The sequence below is a fragment of the Aquarana catesbeiana genome, linkage group LG09, assembly GCF_042186555.1.
Source record: "Aquarana catesbeiana isolate 2022-GZ linkage group LG09, ASM4218655v1, whole genome shotgun sequence".
NCBI lineage: Eukaryota > Metazoa > Chordata > Amphibia > Anura > Ranidae > Aquarana > Aquarana catesbeiana.
This window is the reverse complement of record NC_133332.1, coordinates 202,410,721-202,438,096: the sequence shown is the minus strand read 5'-3', so window position 1 is coordinate 202,438,096 and position 27,376 is coordinate 202,410,721. Positions and strand designations below refer to the sequence as shown.

Here is a 27,376-nt window from a genome sequence, read left to right as displayed (position 1 = left end):
GGGCGAGACGGCTGTAATTGCAGTCATTGCCATCTGGTAAGCAGATTATTTTACTCACCTTGGGTGTGAAGTCACACGGAGGATACCCCCTTTTTATCCTGCTTTTCCTGTATTTCCTCGGATGGGTGTCATTTTCTTGTTAATTCATGGACTGATATCTAATGGGACTTTTTTCTTCATATATCTCACTTGTAAAGCATTTTTTACATATGTTTTGCTTTTTTATCATTGTTCACATGATTATGTTTCACATGATTATTTACCATTGATCTATGCTGGTATCTTAATGAGACTCTGCCTTAGTTTTCTTTGGTCTCAACTTGTTTTCACATTAAGTTTTTTTTCACGTGTCATTTTAGCGCTGCATCTTTTGTGTTTTTATTGAAGTTTTTGCCAGCATGTAAAAGTTCAAATTTAATAGCTGTATCCTTAAAACGAAGTGGGAAAAACCAATGGCAAGTAGACAGAATATTGTGGGGGGGGAGGGATGTAATAATCTTACATGTACAGCTATGAATTGCTGAAGAGGAGAGGGTGAGGGATCACATGGCTCCCCATTCTTCTGAAGTCTTCTACATGTGTTTGACTGTTAGTGGCAGTAAGTGACAGGTTAGTCTTTCTAAAATGACAGTTGGTTTAGATGTAAACCATGTTTGGCAGAGTTTTGCGGAATGCAGATTGTGACCAAGTTGCCTTTAGAGGGGAAGTAAAATTGAAGCTAATGGTGGTTATTTTAGGATATCCCCTTCCTGTCCCGCATGGAGCGCAGTGCTGCCTTCTCTGTTTACTGAGCGATCATAAACAGCGCTATTCCTGGCGGCAGCTCCTCTTGTTTGTCCTTCTTACAGAACTTTTCCTGTGTTGTGGCTCTCTGGGATGTTTTGTGTGTGTTCAGCTCATTATTTCTCCTCTTCTGGCTGGTGGGGGTGATGAGTTGCTTCTAGTCTGGCTCTATAAATGATTAAAGGCATGCTCATCTTTAACTCTTCAATCTAAATTATTCTTTACTGCAAACTGCCTCAATTATATAAATAAGTGAGTGTGATCAGCTTAATGCTAATAATTTGTTTAGTATTTGAATCTATATATACAGAGCGGCAGCCAAATCGTCTGTCATGCTGATTCCCTGGCTGTAGCACTTTGAATTACTGCCCAGAACATGTATACTGATCAGGAATACTTCATGGGCTACATGCTTATTTGGTGCAGGAGAGCAGCAACTGGTGTTTTCAGACGGTGGTCAGCATCCACGATCATGTTTTTCTCAGTGCAGGTTTCCTTTATTGTTACAGCAGAGGTGGAATTTTACTGTTCCCCTTGCCCCATTGTGTATTTAGGGAAATCAGCAGGTTGGTAATCTTCATTCTTATTTGGATGGGTTATACTGAAAGCTTTTTCTCAGCAGATATTCAGCAACAGCAGTGACTGGACTGTCTGTCACATGTCTGTGCACTGGAGAAGAAAACTACCAATTTTTATAGAAAGTAGCACGTATAGGTAACAAATTCAATTAATGATTGCTTTCTGGTCAACATTTCAATAGTAAGTGTCTGAGACCATTGCAAGCTGTGTTAAATCTCTGCACATCAACCCAGCAGTTAGAAGCCTAAGGACCCCGCAGACAGCAATAAAATCCTGACAGGGGTTCTAGATCTTGCCTGCTCTGGCAAAAACAAAACAAAAAATTTGGGTTCATATACAACTTAGAGTGGAACTATACTGCATCTAAGCAGCACAAACCAAAAACACAATTGAATTCACGTTTAATATTCAAAGCAGACTTCGCCCATCCATCCATGTCTAATTGCTTTATTTTGCTGAGAAATCACTTTGAAAAACACTCCCTAGCATTTCTAGTTGTGGCCATCTTGAGTAAGGGCAAATGTTTCATGTAGTATTTCTAGAAATCCATCTACCCTTAGCTCAGTCATGCAGGCAGGAGGGTGTGCTTAGCTGAGGAAACCACTTCTCTCCTAAAGACTCCTGGGATGTATGACATCATTTGCATGCAAAAGTAAATGTTATACCTTCGTATCTATTTACTGATGCTGGCAGCATAAGGATTAAAAATAGTCAATGTTTATGGAGAGAGTGCTGTTCTGCATTGGGAATTGTAAAACTGCTTCATATAGTTTGTTCCTGAATCCGTAACAATGTCTTAATGAATCCCTTCACTCCAGTTTAAGCTGTAATGTTCATAATGGGGATGTCCAGGCATATACCTTTCATGAAGCTGCCCATGTTGGTGTTGCAGTGGATGCTCCGCCTGGTGATGTGGTGCAGTTAGAGGTCAGGCAATCCCACAACCATTCAACAAGATGGTCCCACTCATATTACTTATTGCTGTGGCATCCAGAGGACAAAATTGTCTTCCTAATTGTTTGGGAGGTTGTCAGGGTCCACAACTAACAGCCTTAGGCTGGCCATACACAGTCTGAATCTCGACCTGTTCAGCAGGAACCCACCAAGATTCGAAACGTTACTGGGCAGGCTGAATGTACCAAGTTGATCGATCAACTTGGGTACAACCAGCCTGCCGGCTTCTCTTTTGCAATTATCATAGCGGCTGCTATAGCCTCTAGCAATAATTCTCCCGGCGGCACCCCAAACTGTAGTTGCAGGAAAGAAATTTGCTCAGTGTATGGCCGGCCTAACTTTGTACGCCACAAACTTGTGGCTCCTTAGTGCATATGGCCTCTTTATCTTGGAGTAGTGCTTTAGCTTCATAAACAACTGATCATTGCGTTGGATAACAATGATGACCCCCCACTGATGGTTGTGATGAGAATAAAGGGCTATACACTTTCCTTTCCTTTGTGCAGTGAGAAGTCCTAGTGTTTCCCCTTTGCAGCAAATAATTATAGCTTTCCCAGATCTGTTTCTGTAGACTGGAATCCACCGGGAATCCCAGCTGGCACTTATCCAGACCAGCGCCATCTCACCACTGCATTAAGAGCCACAGCTGTGTGCTATGACTTATGTTTCCTCTCTTTAATCTTGGGGAATAGAAATACAATGATCAGTCCTCCACACAATCATCTCTTGGTCTGCAGTGCTCTTTTGGATCTTTACAGGCGGTCCGCCAAACCTGCATTTTATAGACCACAGGTTGACATCCTGCTGCTGTGGGCTGGTAAAGTAAAACTCCAATTCGATGAAAAATAAACCATTCCTTCCAGATCAGCTGTAAATGTTGCCTGATTTTTTTTCTAAACTTTATTACAGACTTTTACCTACCTCTGTTTTGTAGATGCTGAGATTAACTGTTGTTGCCTGCTGGCTGAAATCTTTCTCATTGGGTGCTATGGGGGAGGATAAGCCCTTCCTATAACAATATGGTCAGTTCTAGTGCTCTTGGCGGTTCTGCTTGATGTGCAGCACCCAAGTCAAGGATCTCACCATCTCAGTCTTTTTCGTGTGAGGCTGTATTCCGTTTTCCAGGCTGTGTGTAACTTGAGCGCAAGCTTTGTTGAGGTTTTTGATAGAGGCAGTGTGCCACTTAGAGAAGAAGAGGGCACTGATTTGGGGAAATCCTTCCTTCAGGGAAAAAATGTCTTGTATGGTATGTGTGTTTGAGCTAAATGATGATTGTGTAGTGGAGAGTGGAAGACACATGCACACAGCTTGTAAGGGTAGCAGGCATTATTTTTGCATGTTAGTTGCTTTTGCATTGCAGCTAAAGGGGGTAAAAGGGTTAACTGTGCTTTATTACAGTGAAGGTCTGTTTTGAATATTATGAACCATTGACAGTAATTACACAACATTTTCTAAAAGAGCTGTAAAGCATATTCTCTGCTCTCCATGTGTAGCTCAAAATCCAGGATGGCTCAGATAGATGTTAACACGTCCTGTTTCCCTCTGTGGACAGACAGCAGAATCTTGGGACAATTGTGTGTTTGTTCCTGGGGGTGGGTGGCTACCAGAAGCTGAATACAGGGGGTCAGTGAGTAATTCCATGGTACAGCCACACTTTATAACAATTTGGAGGGGATGTTTTGGCGGTGATATCATTGGGAAAACAGCGATCATGAGTCAGGCTGCTGGTGTTAAATTGTAACAGCCTAATTATTGAAGCCAAAGGACTCTCTAACTCAGGCTGACATCCCATTGGACACCGAAGATAATCATTTAAATAAACATATTGTATTCAGGAGGGTTGTCTTTCAAACTGTACTGTGACAATATTGTATGTATGAATCTGAAAATCTCGCTACAATCACAAATCCTTAAAATTAGGGGTCAGTTCCTTATTCTTTTTGTTCCATAAGGATGTTATGACATTTTTATACATGTATTCAGCCATCAAGAATAAGTATTCCAACATACAGAGTCCTGGCAGTTGATGTGAGAAGAGAAAAAAAAATAAGTATATCAACATATAAACATATAAGAGAGGTTCCCTAGGAAGAAATAAGGAGAAGAGTAAGTTTGCATAAGATTCCATATGCAAGTGAATGGGTCTTGACTGTAATAATTCATGAGTGCATAAAATGTAACCTGAAGAGATAACTAACACTTGTTACAGTTTGATAAATCTTTATATGTTGTCCACGCTATAAAACCCCAAACGAAAGCTAGAAACAAACCCAGCTGCCACTCAATGTGATCCCGTGCTTGCACAAATAATGATTAAACAGTATTGAGAGCGGCGCTACCTATATCCTAATATTGAATTACAATTGTGCTATCAAAATGCCCCCTGCATAAATAATGTGCCAAATTATTTCCAAGGTGCAACCAATAAGTGCAACTTATGTCATGTAAAGTGCATAAAAGAATGGGCAATCAAAAAGTTCATCCAAAAGTGCTTCAAAACTGCAATGTGCTAAACTCTCCAACCCCCAATCAAGTGCTGTTGCTTTCCAGGTTGTCCCAACAGAATGCTCACTCACCAGAGGTAGTTGATCTCTTATATAATAAGAAGGTCAACATGCACTCAAAATATCCCTCTATCAACATTCTCTATCAACATTCATCCATTCTTTACATATTTTTATATTTCCTTCGGTCATCTTTTGGTCTAGTTGTGTGTTTGTGTCAGCAATAAACCCAGGATGATGTTACTATTGTCATTCTTTTTGGCTCCACTCTTGTTTTCTCTGCCGGTATTGTCTCTCCTGTCCTTCATTGCATCAGAATTTTCTTTACCTGTTATTAAATATCAATTTGTGAGTAACCTTATTCTGCATTCCTGCCAAAGCTCTGTTGGAATGTACACAGTCTATGGCGTCCTTATCTTAAAGCCCAGCACCAACCAAAATTTTCTTACTTTTCAATAGAACAGGGAAGAGGGTAAACTTTTTTTCGGACAGGAAGTAATGGGAAAAAAACACATTTGTAAATGGGGAAGGGTTGTTTTTTTAATGACAACTGCTCCCCCTGTTTCTTGTTTTGCTGTCAGAGGCATAAGGATAGGAAGTAAGCTTGATTCTCACCAATGGAGACATGGAAACCATAAGAAAATACCAAAATATTTCCTGTTTCTAAGTCTATCTACAATTTAAAAACAAAGTTGGTTGAAGTTGGGCTTTTAAATCCTTTTGGATGTTTTGCCTTTGACGAGTTCTGTTCTAGCAGAAAACAAAAAAGTGGGTGTTTTTGTGGCCTCTCTGCATTTTTAATAAAGCTCCATGAGAAGCAAAAGGCTCTGCTTCTGGGGGTGTGCTGCAGGGGAAAAGTTATTTTTTTGAAAAGGTTGCTATATACCGCTTGGGTGCCTTTAAAATAATTTATAACTTAAAGTTAATGGAAATCTAATAAATTTGCCCCATGTATAGCCAGCAATTTTGTGAATGAAATTGCAATTCAGTTTTTCTTTGGCCATTAAGTAGATGTTGCTGCTTTTAGTCGATTTATTCAGCATCCATTCGTAACTTGTTGTTGTTTGTACTCCTGATGGAGCCATGATTGTTTACAAACACATTGGGTGCATTTAAAGTTTCACTCAACCCAAAAGTGATACAAAAAACACGGTCACTTCCAGCGCTAATAGGTCTTCCAAGGTGTGGAGTAACAGATATCAAATAAAATGGTGGTGTGAAAGGTATATTATGGTATCCAAAACTGGGTGGATGCTTCCTTCCTCAGATGGGGTAATCCGAAAGGAAGTACAAGAAAAACAGAAATGGAAGGCGTGCACACAACCCAAAAGTGATATCTTAGTGGTAGGTGGATACTGGTAGACTGCTTCAGCCCCTGACTTCTTACATGTCTTTGATACTCCGACAGTGGGATCTTCAAGCCATAATTCGGGACCATATATGTCTACTTGAGACTTTTGGGTGTTCCTGTCTACCTTTTTTGTACTCCAGCTCATCCTGATACTTTTTCCAAAATCTAAATTAATTAATAAAAAAGCAGTAGAGGTGGAGGATATTCCTCTCAATGGCCAGACAAAGCAGGAGAGTAGACTTCCCCTGTGAGCTCAGCACAAGTATTTAATCAGTGGATTAAGTAGAGACCAGCAACTCACTATCCTATAACCACTACACCAATCAGTTGATGGGATCAGTGGCGCCAGAAGAGCCCGTAATTTAAAAGATATCCTGGTTCATTCAGAATACACTAGGGAGAGAACTACAAACTGGCTGACTGACTTACCCCCTCTAAAACCAATGTATGCGTGTGGGCACTGCCAAATATGTAAACTTGTTGAAAAAACAGGAAACTTAACCAATGCGAATTGGCGTGAGATGTTCCAAATTAAAAAGGTCATCAACTGTGCAACCTCCAGAGTGGTGTACATGCTGGAATGTCCATGTAAAAAGTATTGTATAGGAAAAACTAAGAGACAACTCCGAATTTGCATAGGTGAACATTTGAGAAGTATAAAAAACCCAACCAAGGAGGAGAATAAGAAAAGAAGGGAAGATATGTCCCCAATAGCATTGCATTTTGCAGATTTGGAGGCAGCATGGCTGGTATCGGCATTAAGGGGATTTTACACCCTTAACTTGTCATCATGTGGAGGTGATTTTGATACCATTGTGCAGCAAAAAGAAAAAATGTGGATATTTAGACTCAAAACTCTGTTGTAATATATTGGCCAATTTATGTATAATATTGTATTGGAGTGCCATGCTGACCAGAAATTCAGTTGCATTGTCCAACTGAATTTTAACAGCTGAAGACTCTTTGATGTGTTAATCTTATGCAAGTCTATTTGAACATCTCAAAGGGTATTCAGGTGGGTTACACATATCTAAAGGGGACTTGTTGATGTTGATATGCGGGAGTGCAAATTGGGGTGGTTCACGGCTGTTCACGGCTGGGGGTTGTTGTCTGTTTGAAAGACTAAAGCTAATCAAAGTCCTAAATTGAAATGGCCAATCAAATTGCTCAGCCATTCAATGCCTGATGAATATAACACGGCATTCAGTCTATAGGTTTGGTAAGTGAGGCTTGTCTGTAGGGGGGAGTGAGGCTCATCTGTGTATGAGTGAGGCTTGTCTGTGTATGCACACTCGGACCTAAGACATGGGGTTCTGAATTATATCTACTCTGTCGGATTTTTCTGTCATCTGTGGACTTTGGACTTTGTTCTGTGTTGGAAGTCAATAAAGTGCATCTCTCTGGAAGAATTGGGTTGCTGCGGAAGAGTACTTACATCATCATCATTATAATAATACCTAAATATTAATTATCTATACACCCAATATTAATACATATATTCGATCACTACAAACTCTTGCGCCCCTGAACACTGAATGCAGTTTTCAGCCCTTTCTTGAACGATAATGGTGACTAAAATCTACTTAAGTGTATGAGATAAAAACCTTATAGGAACATATATTTTGTTTAATTTGCACGCTGATCGGAGATCTCTACACAGCACCTTGTTTAAAATGATATGGTGTGGTTAAATATTACATCTATATAATTTTTCCTCACTTATTATATTTCATTTTATTTTACCTAATTTTCTAAATTTTCCTGCGATTTTGGTGTTTCTGTTCTTCTTTCCCTCCCTGCACTGATCCCTTTATTTGCTATCATAATAATGAACTATTTGGCTGTTACTTTATGCCGATCGGAGTGCCTTTGTCTAGCAGCAAGGAGAATAATGTGTGTGTGGTGTTGAATACGGGAGGTTGACATCTAGTGGCCGGTCTGGAAATAACAACCTCTATTTAAATGTGTGCTGTGTAAAACCAGTATAAATAGATGACAGCCATTGATCCCTCCCATCCTTGAGAAAACCCACGTGATTGGGTGAAACATGTTGGAGGAAATACCACAACAGTGACGCTTTACACGTCACGGGTGACGCATCACATCACGTTGGCCCATGCACAACACACAACTTGAAGCCAGCAGCAGCCATTTTCGGCTGAGGTACCAGAACGGCTGCCAAGATGGCCCTACAATGCCACAGTGTGATCAGCAGAACTGACAGCGAAGCCCTCTAGATCTCCGTGTGGCAATAGAGCACCCTGGACAACAAGACCCTCAGTGTGTGGTCCCCCCAAAGGAATCCCCTGGACACACCCGGGACACCTGTCTGAGTCCATAGAACTTTTGCCTGTCCTGGTCGGGTAAGCAGACCATTGGTCCTTTGACTATGTAATTTCTGCTCAAACATGCCTGTTCTGACCTGTAGTCAACTTCTACCTACTGCCTTACTATATCGATCCAACTCTGGGCTAGTTTGCTCCAATTTCTTATATCTGTAACTGATTACCTGGACTATTTACTACAAGGGACAGTATGTTGCTGCTTATACAGGTTATAGAATCAGTTCACTTTTAAGCTATCAGTCTACTAGCGACATGCAACCTTTTGGGATCATTTTCAAGTGTGTTGATAACTAAACCATATACCCCTTTATCCCCCAGCTGGGAGCTTATTGAATAATCAGTACAGTATTGGCACATTGATCTATGGTGATTGCCACCGGGATCTGTGAGTTAATCCATTTTCACTTTTTGCACTTTATTTGCAATATGTTGGTATATGGTGTGTGGATGCCTTATACGTGACGCAGCTGCTCTTATATTTAGACAACGTTGTCTTTTTTAAAATTTATTCTAGGTGTTGGTGGTGGGTCCCCAGTATTTGCAGTTTTTTGTATTACCTTTATTGTGCAATAAAATTCCCTTAAGCAGCTTGGTCCGCCTGTGACTCTTTTCAGGGGGTTCTGTCTTCCCCCTGTACTTTAGTATTTAATCAGTGGAGCCTCAAAGAGATAGGAGAAACTGTCAGCTGGTTTCTATCCTGCAGACACCGAAATATCTGTTTCAATAGAGCGACCCTTTAACCTAGAACAAGCATGCACCTAGCACATGTATTTTAACTGCTTTTGTGACTAATTTTCTTCTACATTTGAAATGGATGCAAATATCAGGCTGTGGTGTCTAATAGTGCCCATACACTTTCGTTTGTTTTTCGGCCAGTTAATGGGCACCTTTTGTAATCGGTTGTGACGTTTTTGAGCAAAAAAAAAAAGACAAGGAAAATTTCTGCCAAACGAACATTAAATTGAAAGGTTAATGTGTTTCTCGTCTGAACTGTTTGCACTAGACATATGGGACAAAACTGATTCATTTTTGTCCATTGACCGATTTACCGATCACATTTCGGGCATTACATGATGGCATTTGCTCTCATGGGTGAGTGCTTATATTCGAAAATGAGTTTGAACGATTTTTCGTATAGTGTATGGCCAGCGTAAGAAAGGCAGCACAAAGAATGACCCCATGTACTATAAGGCCCTCATAATTCATCTATCATATTGATGACCGGACCTGATTTCAGAAGGGTCTGCTGGTGTCTAAAATGGTTATAATGACTTCGGGCCGAGACCCCTGAAGAAGGGGCCTTGCTGTACCACCCTTCTCCATTACAATTCGTAATTTATATAAGTCACACACAGCTACTCTCAGGCACATCTGTAGGGTCATTCAGGTCCTGAAATTGAGTTTTAAATAACTCTATGGCCTGTGATGATGATCAAGCTGTTTCCAGCTCAGATGCACCACAATGTCACATTCCCGGCCAGTGACAGAGGGAGAGGAAGGGAAAATGTTTGTGTAATGAAGTATTGATGTCTGCTGGTCAGCTGAGGGTAGTGATGCTCAAGGGGAGCTGTGACATCAAAGCGCTCTACAATTTCCCCAGATCAATTTGTTCCTCTCCTCTCTGCAAGAAATCAATAGACTCATTGGAGGCAACCGCTGCCAGACCCCTCTAATATTTCACCTCCACATTCTGCTATTCCCATGTTTGGGCAAATGGTACAGCCAAACTCCAGATAGGTGCAAAAATGTTCATGTGCATGGAAATAGCTTAACTTTGTAAAATTGTGCTATATCCAATAATGTGCAAACATTCTTTGTTATATCTTTACCATCCCCTGCACACCAGCTGAAATGTTACACATGGCATATAGTAGGAATGTCTATACTGGCTGCTCAAATTAGAATGGTGGCAGAGGAGAGTCCCATAAGGTATTTGTTTAAAGTTTATCGAAACCCAAAAATGTAATGCATTGCAGCTTTAGCAGTCCTTAGATGTGATGGTTGCATTAGTTTCCCTTTTTTTCCAGGCTTTTTTTTTTTTTTTTTAACCGCTTTCCGACCAGCTGCCACAGTTATACTGCGGCAGGTTGGCTCCCCTGTGTGAGCCGTCGTAGCTATACGTAGGCCTGGGAAAAAAATCGATTTAAATCTTGAATCGAGTTGAGAGGTCAAATCGATTCAAAATTTAAGCAAATCGATTTTTTTTGATATTTTTTTTTTTTTACCGCGCCGGTCCCGAGGCGCTGCGGGCATGAGTTTTTAGGCGAGGCCGTGGCTTCGGCCTAGTCCGCGGCTATGGCCGGACGCCGCGGACTCGCCTAAAAACGCATGCCCGCAGAGCCTCCGGACCGGCGCGGACACCGCGCCGGGCCTGAAGAGCTGCGGGCAAGGAGTTTTTAGGTGAGGCCGCGGCTTCGGCCTAGTCGGCTAGGCCGGATGCCGCGGACTAGGCCGAAGCCGCGGCCTCGCCTAAAAGCTCATGCCCGCAGCGCCTCGGGACCGGCGCGGTTTCCAAAAAAAAAAAAAAAAACTCGATTCGAATCGTGAATCGAGTTTTTTTTTTTAAAGAAAGTCTCCCAGCCCTAGCTATACGTCGGCTTGTGGGGTCGGGATAGCAGGCACGCGCCTGCTGCACAGCGGGGGTATTGATGCTCGTGGCCGACGGTCGCGATGACCGACGGTCGTGAGCGATCGTGAACAGGAGACACAGAACAGGGACGAGTGTGTGTAAACACACACTTGCCTGTTCTGTTCTGACAGGAGTGACAGAGATCGTGTGTTCCTATTAGCTAGGAACCACGATCCATGACTTCCTCTAGTCAGTCCCCTCCCCCTTCAGTTAGAATCACCTCCTAGGGAACACAGTTAACCCCTAGATTGCCCCCTAGTATTAACCCCTTTCCCTGCCAGTGACATTTTTATGGTAATCAATGCATTTTTATAGCATTGATCGCTGTATTAATGCCAATGGTCCCAAAAATGTGCCAAAATTGTCCGATGTGTCCGCCATAATGTCGCGGTCGTGATAAAAATCACAGATCGCCGCAATTACTAGTAAAAAAAAAAAAAAATAATAATGCTATAAATCTATCCCCTATTTTGTAGACGCTATAACTTTTGCACAAACCAATCAATATATGCTTATTGCGATATTTTTGGTAAAAAAAAAAAAAAAAAATGTAGAAGAATACATATCGGCCTAAACTGAGAAAAAAATTCATTAAAAAAAAAATTGGGGATATCTATTATAGCAAAAAGTACAAAATATTGTGTTTTTTTTTTTTTCATAATTTGTCGGTCTTTTTTTGTTTATAGCGCTAAAAATAAAAACTGCAGAGGCGATCAAATACCACCAAAAGAAATCTCTATTTGTGGGAAAAAAAGGACATCAATTTTGTTTGGGTGCAACGTCGCACAACCGCGCAATTGTCAGTTAAAGCGACGCAGTGCCAAATCGCAAAAAGTGCTCTGGTCAGAAAGGGGGTAAATTCTTCTGGGACTGAAGTGGTTAACATAATAAGCCTGCCAGTAACACACTTCCTGTTCTAGGGCAGCAACACTCACTCATTGTAGTGTATCTATGGAGGAGCAGCGTTGTCACCCCAGGCTGCTGTCTTAATTTGGACTATAAAAAACCTCCCCCTCTCCTAGTGATATCTATTTAGTGCACAGCAAGTTGCAAGAAAACCTTAATTCTGCCAAGGTCATCAGGTATTTTTCTGTACTTTCACAGATACTTCGCCAAGCTGGTTATAATGGTTTAGTTATCAGTCTAGGCACACCTGCATTTCATGCTTTTTAACTTTACACTAAAGTGAATTTTGACTTTAACTATTCCTGGGTTTGTGGCTCTATTAACTTGCACAGGGATGAGAGGACTCCTTTATTTGTTGTTTTGTGCTCATGTCTCATTACTGGTCAGATGAGTAGTTGTCACTGCCACTTACTGTGGTAATCTACATATCCCCTTGGAACCTCATTGCGCTTGGTACTTCTTTCTATTTAGAGAAAATAGAATTCTGTGTGTCCAGGATCTAATTAAAAAAAATCTATTGAGTTTGGGAACCATGGGTCACCCCCTTCCTCCTGAACGATGTCGACTGCTGCCTCCTAGAAATCTTATGTGGCCCAGATTCATGCAGGGAACTGTTAGTGGACTGGAAAACCCTCTGGCCACCTTCTCTTCCATCCCTTCCTCTCTCCCACTCTCTCATTCTCCACTCTGTACCATATTACGATTTTCTCAAAATCTATTTTCCTTCTCTTTTCACCTTATGACTTATTACCGTTTTTCATTTTTATGTTACTATTTCTGAAAGTAATGAATGTATCCAATAACAACCTCTGTTATTTTAAACATTTCTGTCGTGAGGCTGACGAGCCTCCCCTTCATTTGTATTCTCCAATAACTGTTGTAACTTATCTAGTTATTTTTTCCAGATAATTATTGAAGTGCCTTAAAGTGATTGTAAACCTTAATTTTTTATTTTTTTTAAATAACAAACATATCATACTTGCCTCCACTGTGCAGTTCGTTTTGCACAGTGTGGCCCGGAACCTCGTCTTCTGGGGTCCCTCGCATCAGTAAACCCCCTGGGAGAAGCACTCTCCCTGGGGGTTACCTTGCGAGCACGCTCCCGATTCCAGCATTTGCGAGCATAGACACAATGCCGGACTCGGTCCCGCCTCCGGCGCCCACTTCATTGAATTTGATTGACATAGGATGCATTAAGGAGAAAAACACGAGGGTTTACAATCCTCTTAATGTATCGTCTATGTTTGCACTTGAAATAAATAAATAATAATAATAATAAAAAGATTGAACACACACACAAAAAAATTAAATGTAAGTAAATGCAAAGCAGGAACATCTAAAAGAAGGAAAAAATGATCTGGGAGGCTTAAAAGTTGTTTACACTTCCTGGAACAATTCTATCAATTCTCCTGCATTCAGAAAAGCAAAATTAATGAGTGTCAGTGTGAATGAGGCCTAATGGCAAAACAAGTAATAGTTATTTTTTATGTAGCGCCCTCCTGGGTCTACTGAAGGTGGGGTGTGACCTCCAGAGGCAGGGGGGCGAGCTAGCATTTACCCCAGGTCTGAGTCCATGGCTATAATGGGGAGTTTGGAACAGAAATTGGGCGCCAGTCACATTTCATATTTACAAAGCTTTAAAGAGGAAGTAAACCCTGATAGGTTTTACTTCCTTTTTGTTCACTGCAAAGTAAGAGCATAATGTGCTAGTATGCATCGCATACTAGCACATTATATGACACCTGTAAACGAAGCCTGCTCTGTCCCTGCTGCCGGCTTCATCCATGTTCGACTTCTTCTGGGGCCACGGACTCTGGCTTTGTGACTGGCCGGTGTTGCGTGACGTCACTCCCGCACACTCGCTAGTGAAGAAACGGCATGGAGGGCTGTTTCTTCACAGCGCATGCACTGATGACATCATCGGCACAGTACAAAATAAATATCTCCTAAATGGCGCACTCTATATGTAAGCCTGATTATAGGCTTACCTATAGGTATGACTTGAAAATGGAGGTTTACAACCTCTTTAACTGCTTGCTGACCAGCCGCCGCAGTTATACTGCGGCAGGTTGGCTTGGCTGCGTGAATCTCCATATTTGTACATTGGTCTCATCCACGGCGATCTGCCAGTGGGGGAGCCAATTGGCGGGTCCAACAGACTCGATATCCGCCGGTCACCTGCGATCATTACCTGCAGAGACAGAACGGGGATCTGTCAAAGTAAACAAGGCAGATCTCCATTTTGTCAGGGGATAACACACAGAGCCCAGCTTTCTGCTATGCAGGAATATACCCTTATTGTTTTGGTTTTTTTTTACCAAAATTATGTAGCAGAATACATATTGGCTTAAATTGATGAAGAAATTAGATTTTTTTTTTTTTTTTTAATTGGGTGTGTTTTATAGCAGAAAGTAAAAAATATTGAGGTGATCAAATACCACCAAAATAAATCTCTATTTGTGGGAAAAAAAAGACATAAATTTGATTTGGGTACAGCGTCGCACAACTGTGCAATTGTCAGTTAAAGCAACGCAGTGCCGTATCGCAAAAAATGGCCTGGTCAGGAAGTGGGTAAATCCTTCCGTGGCTGAAGTGGTTAATGCAGAACTTCAAAGGAGCTAGTAGGAGAGAGGATTAGGGGTCTCAGATACTAGTAGCAGATCACTTATAGACTCCTTGGTACCAGAACCTTTAAGCAGACCCAGCGATACTGCAAACACGTTTTCACGTGTAGAAGATCCAGCTTCATAGTGTCAGAACCTTTAAGCCAACCCAGCGTTTTAGATGTAGGTGCGTCCTCCAAATGAGTCACCAGGCCCTCCTGAGAGACCAGCCTTCATCCTGGCTCTCTCCAGCAAGGGTCCTCCTCTGGATCTTCTCAGCTTGGCTTGGCTTCTTCCACGTTGGGTAAGACAGCCTAAGGACCCCCCTCAGAATTAGTAGGCCCCAGAAAGGCTTCTGGGCCTACTTGCAGAGCTCACTTCAGCAGCACATCCTCAGGCCAGGAGGGCCTGAGGCAAGAGAGAGCGAGCACATGGCCCAGCCCAAAAAAATATCCTCTCCCACTATGCACCAGTGGCTAAGAACCTCCTACTGGTCTGGCTGGAAGAGAAATAAATATTCATAATTCAACCCATTTGTACTTCTCATACTGGCCTGTGGTACCAGTGACGCCTACTGGTAACAGAAATGCACAACCTATTTGGGTTAGGTTGGATTAGGGAAAGATCAGATAAAATGTAAAATCAGTCTGAGCTGTCTACAGCCCAGCCAAAAACAAAATTTACATTATAGCCCCAATTTAGGACCAGGGGGCTACACTTACAATCCAATATAAGTTTATTGTATAATTCTTTTTTCAAGCTCAAATTGCTGCCTATCTGCAGACCAGCTCTTTCATCAACCTCCTGTATTCTCTACATGCTTTACAGCTTCTCCTCTGCTGTTTACTGGTAGAAAAGGACACAAACCTCAAATTACAGGTATTAAAATCCTTTTAATGTGAAAAATTTACACAGTACGTGTCTGAAATAGAAACAGCGTTGAGACTTTCATGTTAAATGAGATCGTTTCTCCGGACGCCCCATGAACGCCGGTTTTGCTGCATCTCTGCGGGTCAATTTTTATCCTCCTTGACTTTAAAAAGCATAAAATGAGTGTTGTGCGATTGAGTGGTACAGTAATCTGGTGTGATGCGTCCTCATGTATAATGTATGCCTGTTCACAACTGCCAGGGGGTCATCCGCCTTCCAGCCATTCAGCATATTTGTCTTCCAAGACATCCAGCCATGATTCCGGCTTTGAAGGGATTCCTTTCTCTCTAGTAAATGGGTCATCTGTGTGGGGCTTATTCTGTTATGCCCAGAATTGGGGGGGGGGGGGGGGGGGCACAGTGCAACAGTGTCCATCTGTGAGACAACCAACAGATGGATGAAATGTCCAATGTATATATTTTCTTCTGTGGCTGAGCTCAGCACAGTTTAGGTCTGAAATGTAGCGATATGCACACACGTGCAAACATTTTATTTTATGCCATGACCATGACTTTGGAGATGATGTAAAATACGTTTATTTTCTCAATAATGGTTTGAAGATTTTCCCCAAAAAATGTTCTGGTGACGATTCTTCATACTTCTAAGACTGTTTTAAAATGTATTAATGGCACATCACTGCTATCTCAGCCCATATTATACCAACCCTATGAGACAGGACGTTAGAGGGTTAATAAAGTGTTCTGACTCTTATTAATTACAAGTATTAGTTACTCTATCTACATATTTAAATCTCGCTGTCTCCTGAGATTGTGGTTTATTACATTAATGAGCTTGTTATCAGTCTTCACCCGCACTCTGTAATGAGAAAACTCCACCCACCATGGCTGAATGTCCTGCTGAGAAGCTAAAAGATGTTTTTTGATAAACGGCTTTAGCCTTAATGTGTGCAAATTATAAAGATTATTATTAGTGTCCTCTCACGTTCTCTGTGGTCAGAGGAGTAAGACTTTCCGGGAGTCTTTCCAGTGGGGATTCAGCAATAATCGTCAAAAGGACAAGCTGGAAAAATCAGCATGTGCAGCCGAAGATCAGTGCATTCTTACAGCAGAAAGTCCCACTGTCAGAATACAATGGCCGTGCTGGTGGAACTCAATCCACCTTGTTTGGTGGATGGAACATTAATGTTCCATTTAGAAAAAGGGTGATATTTAACCACTTAAGCCCCGGACCATTTGGCTGCCCAAAGACCAGAGCACTTTTTACGATTTGGCACTGCAGTGTTTTAACTGACAATCGCGCAGTCGTGTGACGCGGCTCCCAAACAAAATTGACGTCCTTTTTTTCCCCACAAATAGCGCTTTCTTTTGGTGGTGTTTGATCACCTCTGCGGTTTTTATTTTTTGAGCTATAAACAAAAAAATGTTACAATTTTGAAAAAAAAGCATTATTTTTTACTTTTTGCTATAATAAATATCCCCAAAAAAGATATAAATTTTTTTTTCCCCTCAGTTTAGCCTGATATGTATTCTTCTACATATTTTTGGTAAAAAAAAAAAAAAATCACAATAAGCTTTTGGTTTGCGCAAAAGTTATAGCGTCTACAAAATAGGGGATAGTTTTATGGCATTTTTATTATTTTTTTTTTTTTTTTTTACTAATAATGGTGGCAATCAGCAATTTTTATCATGACTGCGACATGGCGGACAGATCGGACACTTTTGGCGCGATTTTGGGACCATACACATTCACTGATTTATACAGCGATCAGTGCAATTAAAAATGCATTGATTACTGTGTAAATTACTGTGTAAATAAATGTGACTGGCAGTGAACGGGTTAACCACTAGGGGGCAGTGAAGGGGTTAAGTGTGTCCTAGGGAGTGATTCTAACTGGGTGGTGTGGCTATGTGTGACAGGACACTGATCACGCCATTACAGGGAGCTGTGATCAGTGTCCTGTTACTAGGCCGAGCGGGGAAATGCTTGTTTACATCAGCATTTCCCCGTTCTTCCTCTCCTTGAGACGATCGCGGGTATCCCCGCCGACATCGGGTCCATGGGACCCGCGATCACACGGAGCTCGCGGCGTGCGCGCTTCTTAAAGGGCAACGTACAGGTATGTTAATCTGCCTGTACGTGCCCTTCTGCCAAAGTATATTGGCGTGAAGCGGTCGGCAAGCGGTTAAGGGTACAGCCATAAGGGGAATACGGGCTGTACTAGGATGCAGTTTACTACATATCCAACATTTCTCATACCCTGATTTCTGGGCATAATTATATTTGAATTTCAGTAGCAACATTTTGTCTGTAAAACTATCAGTTTTAACTCCTTCATTATCTGATTGTGTATCTCTCTTGTGTCTGGTTTGTGTATTATCGATGGTGCTATTGGGTAACCCACATATACCTTTTAAGGGCTCCCAAGTCTTCAGGTTGATAAATACAATTAGTTATGATCCATATAGGTAGGAAAACTATCAGAGAGATTAGGAACAGGAGGCAAAATGCCTTCCCAGAAGTCTGTGGTGCAATAAGCGAGGTCCTCAAAGTCTTGACCACCTGCTTCACTCACTGTTCAAGGATTTGTATTACCTGCTTCACCTCCTTTATCCTTGGCTTGCTTCTTAGGTGTTTGGTTCACCTTCTTCACACAACTGGCATGAATCCAGGACTGTTTTCCCTCGGTAAGGAGTGTGGTACGTGTGACTGATCACAGTGGTCGGGGGTCCGAACGGATACTCTTGCTTCTTAGTATGATTCAGCTGTTGGACCACCACTACGTCTCCTACCTGGAAAGGGTGTGCAAGTTCCTGTGAAGAGAAAGGGGAGGTGCGAGCAACATTTCTTTCAACTCTGTCCAGAGTCTAAATGAGTTCCCTAATATACTCTCCCTGTATTACTTCTAGGTCCCCTCTTTCTAACATAAGTGGTTGTCTGGCCCACGGGGTGGGAAATGGCCTACCCATAAGGACCTCAAATGGAGAGTATCCTGTTTTCTTAGAGGGGGTCATTCTTATTTCAGCCAAGACTGCTGGTAGGACTTTCTGCCACTTATTATATGTGCCTCCTGTTGCTTTCCTTATTTTATCTTTAATGGTTCTGTTCATTCTCTCAACAATACCTGAACTCTGCGGGTGGTAAGGTATCTAAAATTTCCAATCAATTTTAAGTGCTTTCACTAAATCTTGCCACACTTTTGAAATAAAGGCAGGACCATTATCAGAATTTATTTGGAGCGGGCATCCCCATCAAGGGATACTTTCCTGCATGAGGATTTTTACAACTGTTTGTGCATCCTCTTTTGTAGTTTCAAATGTTTCTGTCCATCTTGAGAACCTGTCTACTATCATAAGTAAATATTTCTGTCTTTTACCTAACTTGGGCACATGAGTGAAGTCAATCTGTAAATGTGTAAAAGGTGTGGATGGATATGTAAGTGATGTCATTTGTATGATAGCTTGTTGTTTAGAAGCTGCTTCCTTTGCTGCTTTATCAGCTAAGGCATTTCCTTTTGAAACATCATCTTGGTTTGTGGTATGTAGAGTGGAGTCCATGCAGTCAACCCATGCTGGATTCATTGATCTTCTTCTGGATTCTGGGTTGGGCTGAGACCCATGTGGTTTGCACTACTGAGCCATTACCTGTCGGTCTGGACATCCAGTCATGTTCATATCTTTACTACTGGAGTCCTATTCTATTTTTTTCTTGGGATCTGAGGCTCATTTATATCTGACCTTTTCCGAGAAGAAACATTGAGGGAATTCTTGTGAACTTCTTCTTCGGGGTTCCCGTTGCTGTGGGCTGCCTGCCCGATGTAGTGAGAGAGGACTCGGAGGCTCCATCATCCCTGGACATTTCCACAACTAAGCTTGTTCTGACCCCCCTGAGTAAGGGCGGTCGCAGGCTTTCTGGTAAGCCTTCATCTTTACCATTTGGTGGTGGGCTGCACGGGAGGTGGATCGAATATTCCCGAATCCTGCAATATATCTTCCTCCGGATCTCTTTTGGATTTTACACATTGTTATTTGGGACACTTTTTTGAACTTTTTATTTTATTTTTCACTTTTATTATTCTTTTCACACATACCTATTTCTGGCATGGTCCCATATTTAAAAGGAATATCACTATGTATTGTATAGATATAAGCTTTAGATGATTATTTTTGGTGTATTTACATTGTTTATTCGGCATTACACCCTAGCATTATCAGAGATTGTGCACCAATTTCTAATCACCAGTTACACTCTTATGTCCAGCGCTACACTGATTGCTGTATATGGTTTGTGGTATGTGCCTTGCAGTGGTGGATAGCTATACAGCGAGGCAATTTAATTGCTTCCAAAAGGCTGGACACTAATGTTGAATGTGAAATTGATTTGCCATCTGCTGCTATGTACCCTTTTTTTTAACCAGATGATACCAAAATCGTGGCATACACTGAATGCGTATTTAGAATCAATATAAATGTTCACATCTTGTCCTTCAAAGAGCTGGCATGCTCTTGTAAGGGCACTCAGTTTTGCAGCCTGCGCTGATTGAAATGGGACAGGGTTTGCTTCGAGCACTACATCAGGCAACTGGACTACAGCATATCCTGCATGATATGTGTTGTCATTTGGTCTAGAACAAGAACCATCACCAAAAACATTTTGTGCCCCAGGGATTGCAGTGGAAGAAATATCTGCACGTGGAGATGTGTCCTGGTGGATTATTTCAATGCATTCATGTTGAGGAACTATCTCATCCTTTACTCCTTTTAAACCTAGTAATGCATTTAGAATCGAGGCTGGGCCTGAAGTGGGTGAAGCATATTTTATTTCAAGATTTGGATTTGAGAGGAGAATAACCTCGTATCCAATCAACCTTTGGGCTGACATATGTTGGGTAGGAATATTTTTGAACAAAATGGATACATTATGAGTAGTATGTAAGGGAGTTGGATGTCCTAGAGTAAAAGAAGTAGCCATTTCTACTACCATAGCACAGGATGCCAAAGCTCTGAGACACGCCGGCATGCCCTGTACCGGCATTGGCACTACTCTTGAAAAAAAATGCAATAGGGCGGAGTTTTCCCCTGTGTTCCTGCGCCAGGACTCCCACCATTGTTTTACAATTGTCCCTAGCAAACAAGTGAAACATTTTGCCATAATTGAGCAATCCGAGGCCAGGGGCCGTTGCCATTGCTGTCTTAAGGTACACAAATGCATCATGCATTTCATCTGTCCATTTTACACAATATGGCATGTATGAGCCTGTGGCTTGCCTCAGGAGGTTATCATAAAAAGAGCAGTCAGGTATCCATTGGCGACAGTAACCAATGATATTAAGAAAAGATAGCATATCTTTCTTTGTCAGTGGGCGGGGCAGACCCACGAGAGCTGCAGCTCTCTTGTGACTGACTCTTCTTTCTCCTTTTGTGAGGGTAAAACCAAGGTATTCAACAGTCTCTTGACACCATTGCAATTTCTTTTTAGAGACTTTGTGACCATTTTCTGCTAAGCAGTACAATAAATCTTTACCATCCTCTCTGCTGGCAACCTGGCTCGGACTGCATAACAACAAATCATTAACATACTGTAATAGGACTGAACCATGGCGGGGAGTCCAGGACCGTAGAGTTGCCTGGAGTACAACTGAATAGACTAAAGGGAGTCTACATACCCTTGGGGCATTCTGCACGAGGTCATCTGGCGATTTCTAAAACAAAATGCTAGAATAGGCTGTGTCTCTTAGTCCACCGGGACACTAAAAAATGCATTTGCTAAATCAATTACTGTGAAATACTCTGAATCGGATGGTATGGAAGTCAGGAGTGATGGCACATCAGGTACTATAGGTGCTGTGGGCATTACAAGATTATTTATGGCCCTATGGTCTTGAACAAACCTATAACTGCCATCTGGCTTTTTAACTGTATTTATAGGAGTGTTGTAAGGTGAAATTGTTTCCTCTAAAATTCCTTGTTTAAGGAAATGGTCCACCATGGGAGCAATGCCATTGTCCTTTTCTTTTGACAAAGGGTATTGTTTATGGTATATGGGTTCTGCCCAAGGTTTGAGGGTGGCTTTGTATGGAGTACAGGAGATGAAACCCACATCCAAAGACCCCTATGACCAGGCATTTTGTAAATCTTTTGGGAATTCTTCTGTTGGTACTACTTAGGGCCAAAATGGGCACGATTGGGACCTTTTTTGATTAGACAGTAAGACCGCCACTTGGGGACATTATTATCTTCATACCCAATTTTCCCAGCAAGTCCCTACCCAAGAGATTCACTGGACAATTTGGTATAATCCTAAAACTGCGATGGATTTCATATCCCACTGAGGGTCTCCTGAAAACCATGGGAAAGCCTTCTTGTCACCAAGACATAAGCCTTTCACCATATCCATATGAAATTCATCATTATCTCCATCTCGGGGGAAGGGATCACTACTATGCATAGTTTCAGTCCACCCTGCTAAATTTGACACCCAAGGATTTATAAATTCATAATCAGTACCACAAACCCTAGCAACATAATCCTTACAACTTTCCCCGGGGTCACGGTGGTGATTACCTCAAACTCTTTTTCTCCTTCCCAAATGGAGTTATAATACTGTTTTGTCTAATATTAATGAATCCTCTCTCTAGGACTCGGGTCTCCCAAAGACCTTTCACAATGTTAATGAATACTCTCTCTAGGACTCGGGTCTCCCAAAGACCTTTTAAGGTGTGGTCCGTCTGCTTTATATATAATTTTTAAAGGACTAAAGCTTTATCAAAACCGAGGCAAGAAAAATAATTTGTCAAAATAAGACAAACGTTTACTTTCCAAGGATGATTGCTTTATCCGGGACGAGCCCCCATTTGAAAGGAATTATACCCCTTGACGACCATCCTGGTTTATGCAGGCAGACCACCGGGACCCTCCGATCCGTGAGAGACCAAATGAGACACGGGAAACAGGCTTGAGTGTGTGTTCATAAGTTCTCGGTCTTTATTGAATACAACAGTAGTATATATACCAGTAAAAATACATGTCTAAGGGTTATTCAAACTTTACACGCAGTACTTTCTTACCAAGAGTTATGCTGCTTGACTAAATAACAAGAAATAGCTGATGACTTGCTGCCACAGATTCGGCTTAACCACAATATCTCATAGGGTGTGGTTCTATGCAAATTGCTAGTCAAGCTGACCATGGCAAAACTTACACACACAAAAAGTTAATTTATACTTTATATAAAATGGAGGGGAATCTAAGATGGAGTCAGTTGTTTATACATTCTATTACAAACATGTCATACTTTAAAATTGCGCACACTCGTGGAATGGCGACAAACTACAGTACTTAAAAATATCCATAGGCGACGCTTTAAAAGTTTTTAACAATTACCAGTTTATAGTTAGAGGAGGTCTAGTGCTAGAATTATTGCTCTCACTCTAGCGATCATGAAGATACCTCACATGTGTGGCTTCAACACTGTATACATTTGCAGGCTGACTTACGTATGCATTCACTTCAGCGCACGAGCACTGTCCCTTTTAAAAAAAACATTTTTGTATCACTTTTATTGCTGTCACAAGGAATGTAATGACAATAGTCATGTGTCAGGTATTTTTTGGGAGGGATCTGGTGTCTATAAGACCCCAAATCCATAAAACTCTGCATCTGCCTTTTTTTTTTTTTATCAGGCTAGAGAAGAAAGTTTAAACTCATATTGTCAGCATAGCTGTCATAGGACAGCAGGAACAAGGGGAGAGATTATATCTCGCAAACCTGCTTGTTTGCCTGGATATCTTTAAGGAGCTTGCATGTTATGAATCGCTCACCAGTAATTGTGGAAACCTTTTGCACTGTTAATTAGAGTTCATTTTTTCAAGGTAAAATCACAGGATATAATCACTGGCTTTGCCAGCATTCCCTCCTAACATGTATCTTCACCTTGATAACATTGAGTGTGAAGAAAAATATTTTTCTTTCCGTGTCCCCCCAGAATAGATGCAATTTTATATCAGGTGCAGATTCTAATTTATGGAAATCTTTGCAACCTTCAGAATTGCCTGTTTGTTGGAAATTTCAGGTCTTTGAAGTTATTTATTCCTCTTCTCTGAGCTACTGAATTAGTATTTTATAACAACAGCACAAGTTTAATCAGAAGCAGAATTGAGCTGAAATTAAACAATCGGTATCACATTAAAATAAGGGGGCTGTTATACCTGACACTCCTAAAGACTATTAGGGAAATTCTAAATTGCCCTGACTTTTCTGGTGGTAGTTCCCGTGACAACGAACTGCCTAATTCAGGCAAGCATTTGCACCAGTGTCTGTTACATTACCAACACCTGCGGGAAATTTATATAGTTCTTACTACCTCCACTTTAAGAATCTGTTGCAGTGGCAGCCACACCTTCTTAAAGAATTACCGCCATTTCTCTCAGATTGGGAAACTGGCAGTAATTAAGACCAACTGTGACTGGCCTGCACAGTATATCAGTATTCAGAGCTGGCAGTGCTTGAGCTGGGAAGCTGCCATGTGTTAGAAAGCTTCCCACACAGTGCTGTGTCCTCGGCTCCATTCAGATACATGTGAAAAGAGATACAGAGGATGTCCATATCCAGATATGAGCAATGGCCATTTTTTTTCTTAAATGACTTGTCACTGGGTGGGTGCAATATGATGGGGAACTGAGAGACTAGAAGCCCATCAGGTCTGATTTACCTTTGATTGACAGCGCACATCAGTGGATGTGTTCAAAGGCTGCTATTGGACTGCATAATAGCTATGGCTCTGCCCACTGCCATGCTCTGTCAGTCAGAGGTGAAGCAGACCTGATGGGGGAACTAGTCTCTCAGTTACCCATCAGGCTGCACCCACCCCAATACAAAACGACTTGGCCATGTACTGGGCGAGTGACAGGCACATTGGCTGGGGAGGGAGGCTGGGAGTGAGTGCACTAAGGAAGAAGGGACCATTGTGGACATTCCTTTCTCAGTGCATACATGGACAGCTCTAGTTGCAGCAGGGAACCTGTCATGTCAGGAATATGCACATTGCATTGCTAACCTCTGAAAACTGTTAGATTCCTGGCTCTGTGAACTTTTTGAGTCACTGACACAGAATAAACTTGCAGTGAGTCACCCCCCATAAAGGGGGTGATCCTTTTTCCAACTCAGTGATTCTGTTTTTGATTTTTTTTCCTGACATGTTGGTGTTATGACTTTCACTTGGATGTTTGGGTGTGTAAATTGCACTGAGTAAATACAGATGACTAAAACAAAAACTGTGTTTGCCTTAATTTCAGGCTGCAAAGCAACAAAATGTGATTATTTTAAAGGGGGTGGTTCTTTTCTATACCCACTGTATGATATGCATAGTTCTGAGAATGACTCCAAAAGTATTGCAGTTATTGGATCAATGTGACAGCCAGGCAGCTACCATGTCAGCATTGTCAACACCACATTTCCATTAACAGCGAATTTCCGCCTGGTAACAGTACAAGTTGCCTCTGAAATCTTTTTCATGGTATGGAGAAAATATCAAGTCTAGTTGAATGAATTCTTAGTCAGCATTAAGGTCATAGTTACAGAGGAACATGCTGGGACCTATAGTTCCCCAACTGCTGTCATATTCCTGCTCCTTCTCCAATGTATTTTCTTGTCTGCACATGTATGAGATTTTGCTCATTTACAATGATTTCTATTTATCTTGCAGGTGATCTCGGCACTGTCCAAAGTCTCCTATCATGGCATTGCACAATCCATTGGATACAGGTAATTATTTGTTTTTTCTAATTGTACTTTCTTGGCTTAGGGTCTTACCATATTTTATAAGGTTTCAAAGGCTAAATGCCAAAGTTATGTTCCCCTGTTTAGCAACACATAGAGCCAGCCTAAAGTCAGAAATGGACAATCCGTCCAGAGCACCCCTAGCTGCTACAATCAACAAAAAACAGGAGCTCTGAAATACCCATTTGACTGGGATGGGCGCCTTGTGGTCCATGCGGCTTCTGATTTCCTGGCGTTTCTGATTCACCATCAGGTGGCAGAAGCGCTGTATTTCAGGACTCAACTTTTTCTTTTTTTTTTTTTTGTGTAAATTTTGCAGCATAAAATCAAAAAAGAAATTCACAGACCAAATAGAACAACAAACAAGTCCGAGTAGGTAACCGTCAGTGCAAATGTGAAATTATCCAGATGGTGGGTAGTGGGAGAAGCATCAGAATCGTGTTACATTCGATGAACACTATCATAATTTAAAGTCTCACATGCCCCTACATATATTAGAGCCTATGGCAACTCAATACCTGAAACTGGGACATAGATCCAGACATATTCAGAAAGAGAGATGGGGTAAAAGGACATGGAGGGGTAAGGGCAGGAGGGGAAGGGAAGGGTAACAGTTAGGGAAAGGTATAGAGAACAAGAACAGCACTCTACTTCGTAATGTGACATAACATAGCAGGTTAAACTAGGTTTAAGAGGTATGAGGCCTAAGGTTCAGTCTGCTCAAAACAATTAGTGGCATTAAGGGTCAGAGGTCCAGAGGAACCTTGGCTGTACATGGTGTCAAGGTCGACTGAGGGTGATCCTCCTGAAGGCTCGATACAGTTTAATTAACATGATTTATCCAGGTGGCCCAGATACCATAAAACTTATCATAGTAATCCTTGCAGGTCGCCATCCATTCCTCTGCAGCCATGATATAATTCACTATGCGGGTCCAGTCTGTTGGAATAGGAATCTTAGGTTTCTTCCAAAAAACCGGAATCAGCCTCTTCGCTGCGTTTAGAAGATGAGGCAGTACAGACTTACGATGGGGAATCGGGTAATTCGATGTCCAGAATTTCTTTTACCTGGGATCTGGGACCTGGGATATCCTGGCAGTAGGGTTGCAACTTGGGGTACTCCCGCCAAATGTGTAGGAATGTACCCTGATGTCCACACTCCCTCAAGCAGGCATCCGACACAGTTGAGTAAATCTGAGCCAACCTGGAGGGGACGCTATAACAACAAGTATCTTATAACCATTTTCCTGCTTTTTCGTGTCCACAGAGCTAGAATGGGTAAGGCGGTAAAGGTGGTCAAGTTGGGTCTCAGTAAACACATACTGCAGGTCACTCTCCCACTCCCTTATGTAAGCAGGTCTCCCCCTAATCTCTAGCGACTAGCGATAGCAGAGAAATGGAATGAGGAATCGCTGAGGTTGACATGCATAATTTCTCAAATGGGGACCTCGAGGTGGGAGAGCGAATGGTTTGGGGCAGGCTCTGCAGGAAATGTTGGAGCTGCCTGTAACGCCAGTCGTCCATAGGAAAACTGATGTAAATTTTTTTTTTTTTTTAAGGATCTTTAAGTAATTTTCAGACTTTAAAGAGATTTTACAATTTACGATGCATGAAAAATCTGTGCTTACTGGTTTGATCTGTCAGTAAGGAGTCCCAAATTCATGAATTCTGTTGTTCAGTAGTTAGGTTTGCAAATATTCAGGAGAATCACAGAGCTTCTCAGGTTCGGAGACCTGATGTGATTGGTTATTGTGTTCTGTAAAAGCCTGCAGAATCAATTGTTGGTATGCAAATACAGCATATTTGTAATCATAAATACCTATTTACATGAAATCTATATTTCATCACATGACACTTCTAAACATTTACTTGGCGGTGGACTATGACCTTGTATTTCTGTCTACTTTCTGCTTTGCCAGATTTTGCATATTCCCCTCTCTAGTGCCATTTTCTCTCCTCTGCTTGCATCCCCCCATTGTCCAGATGATGCCGCTTCTCTAGGACTGTGTGTGGGAAGATATTTGCTCTCTGGGTGATATCTGAGTATCTGAGTCTGCTT

General features: G+C 41.6%; 1 protein-coding gene across 8 annotated transcripts in view; it reads left to right on the top strand.

The window, feature by feature from the left end:
• Positions 1-27,376, top strand: part of VAV2 (vav guanine nucleotide exchange factor 2) — a 375,354-nt gene that overhangs the window by 173,201 nt on the left and 174,777 nt on the right. For all 8 annotated transcript variants that reach the window (XM_073599569.1, XM_073599567.1, XM_073599566.1 and 5 more), the window contains exon 3: positions 25,245-25,303. In XM_073599569.1, the coding sequence (XP_073455670.1) occupies positions 25,245-25,303 (59 nt within the window). The remainder of the gene's footprint in view (positions 1-25,244; positions 25,304-27,376) is intronic.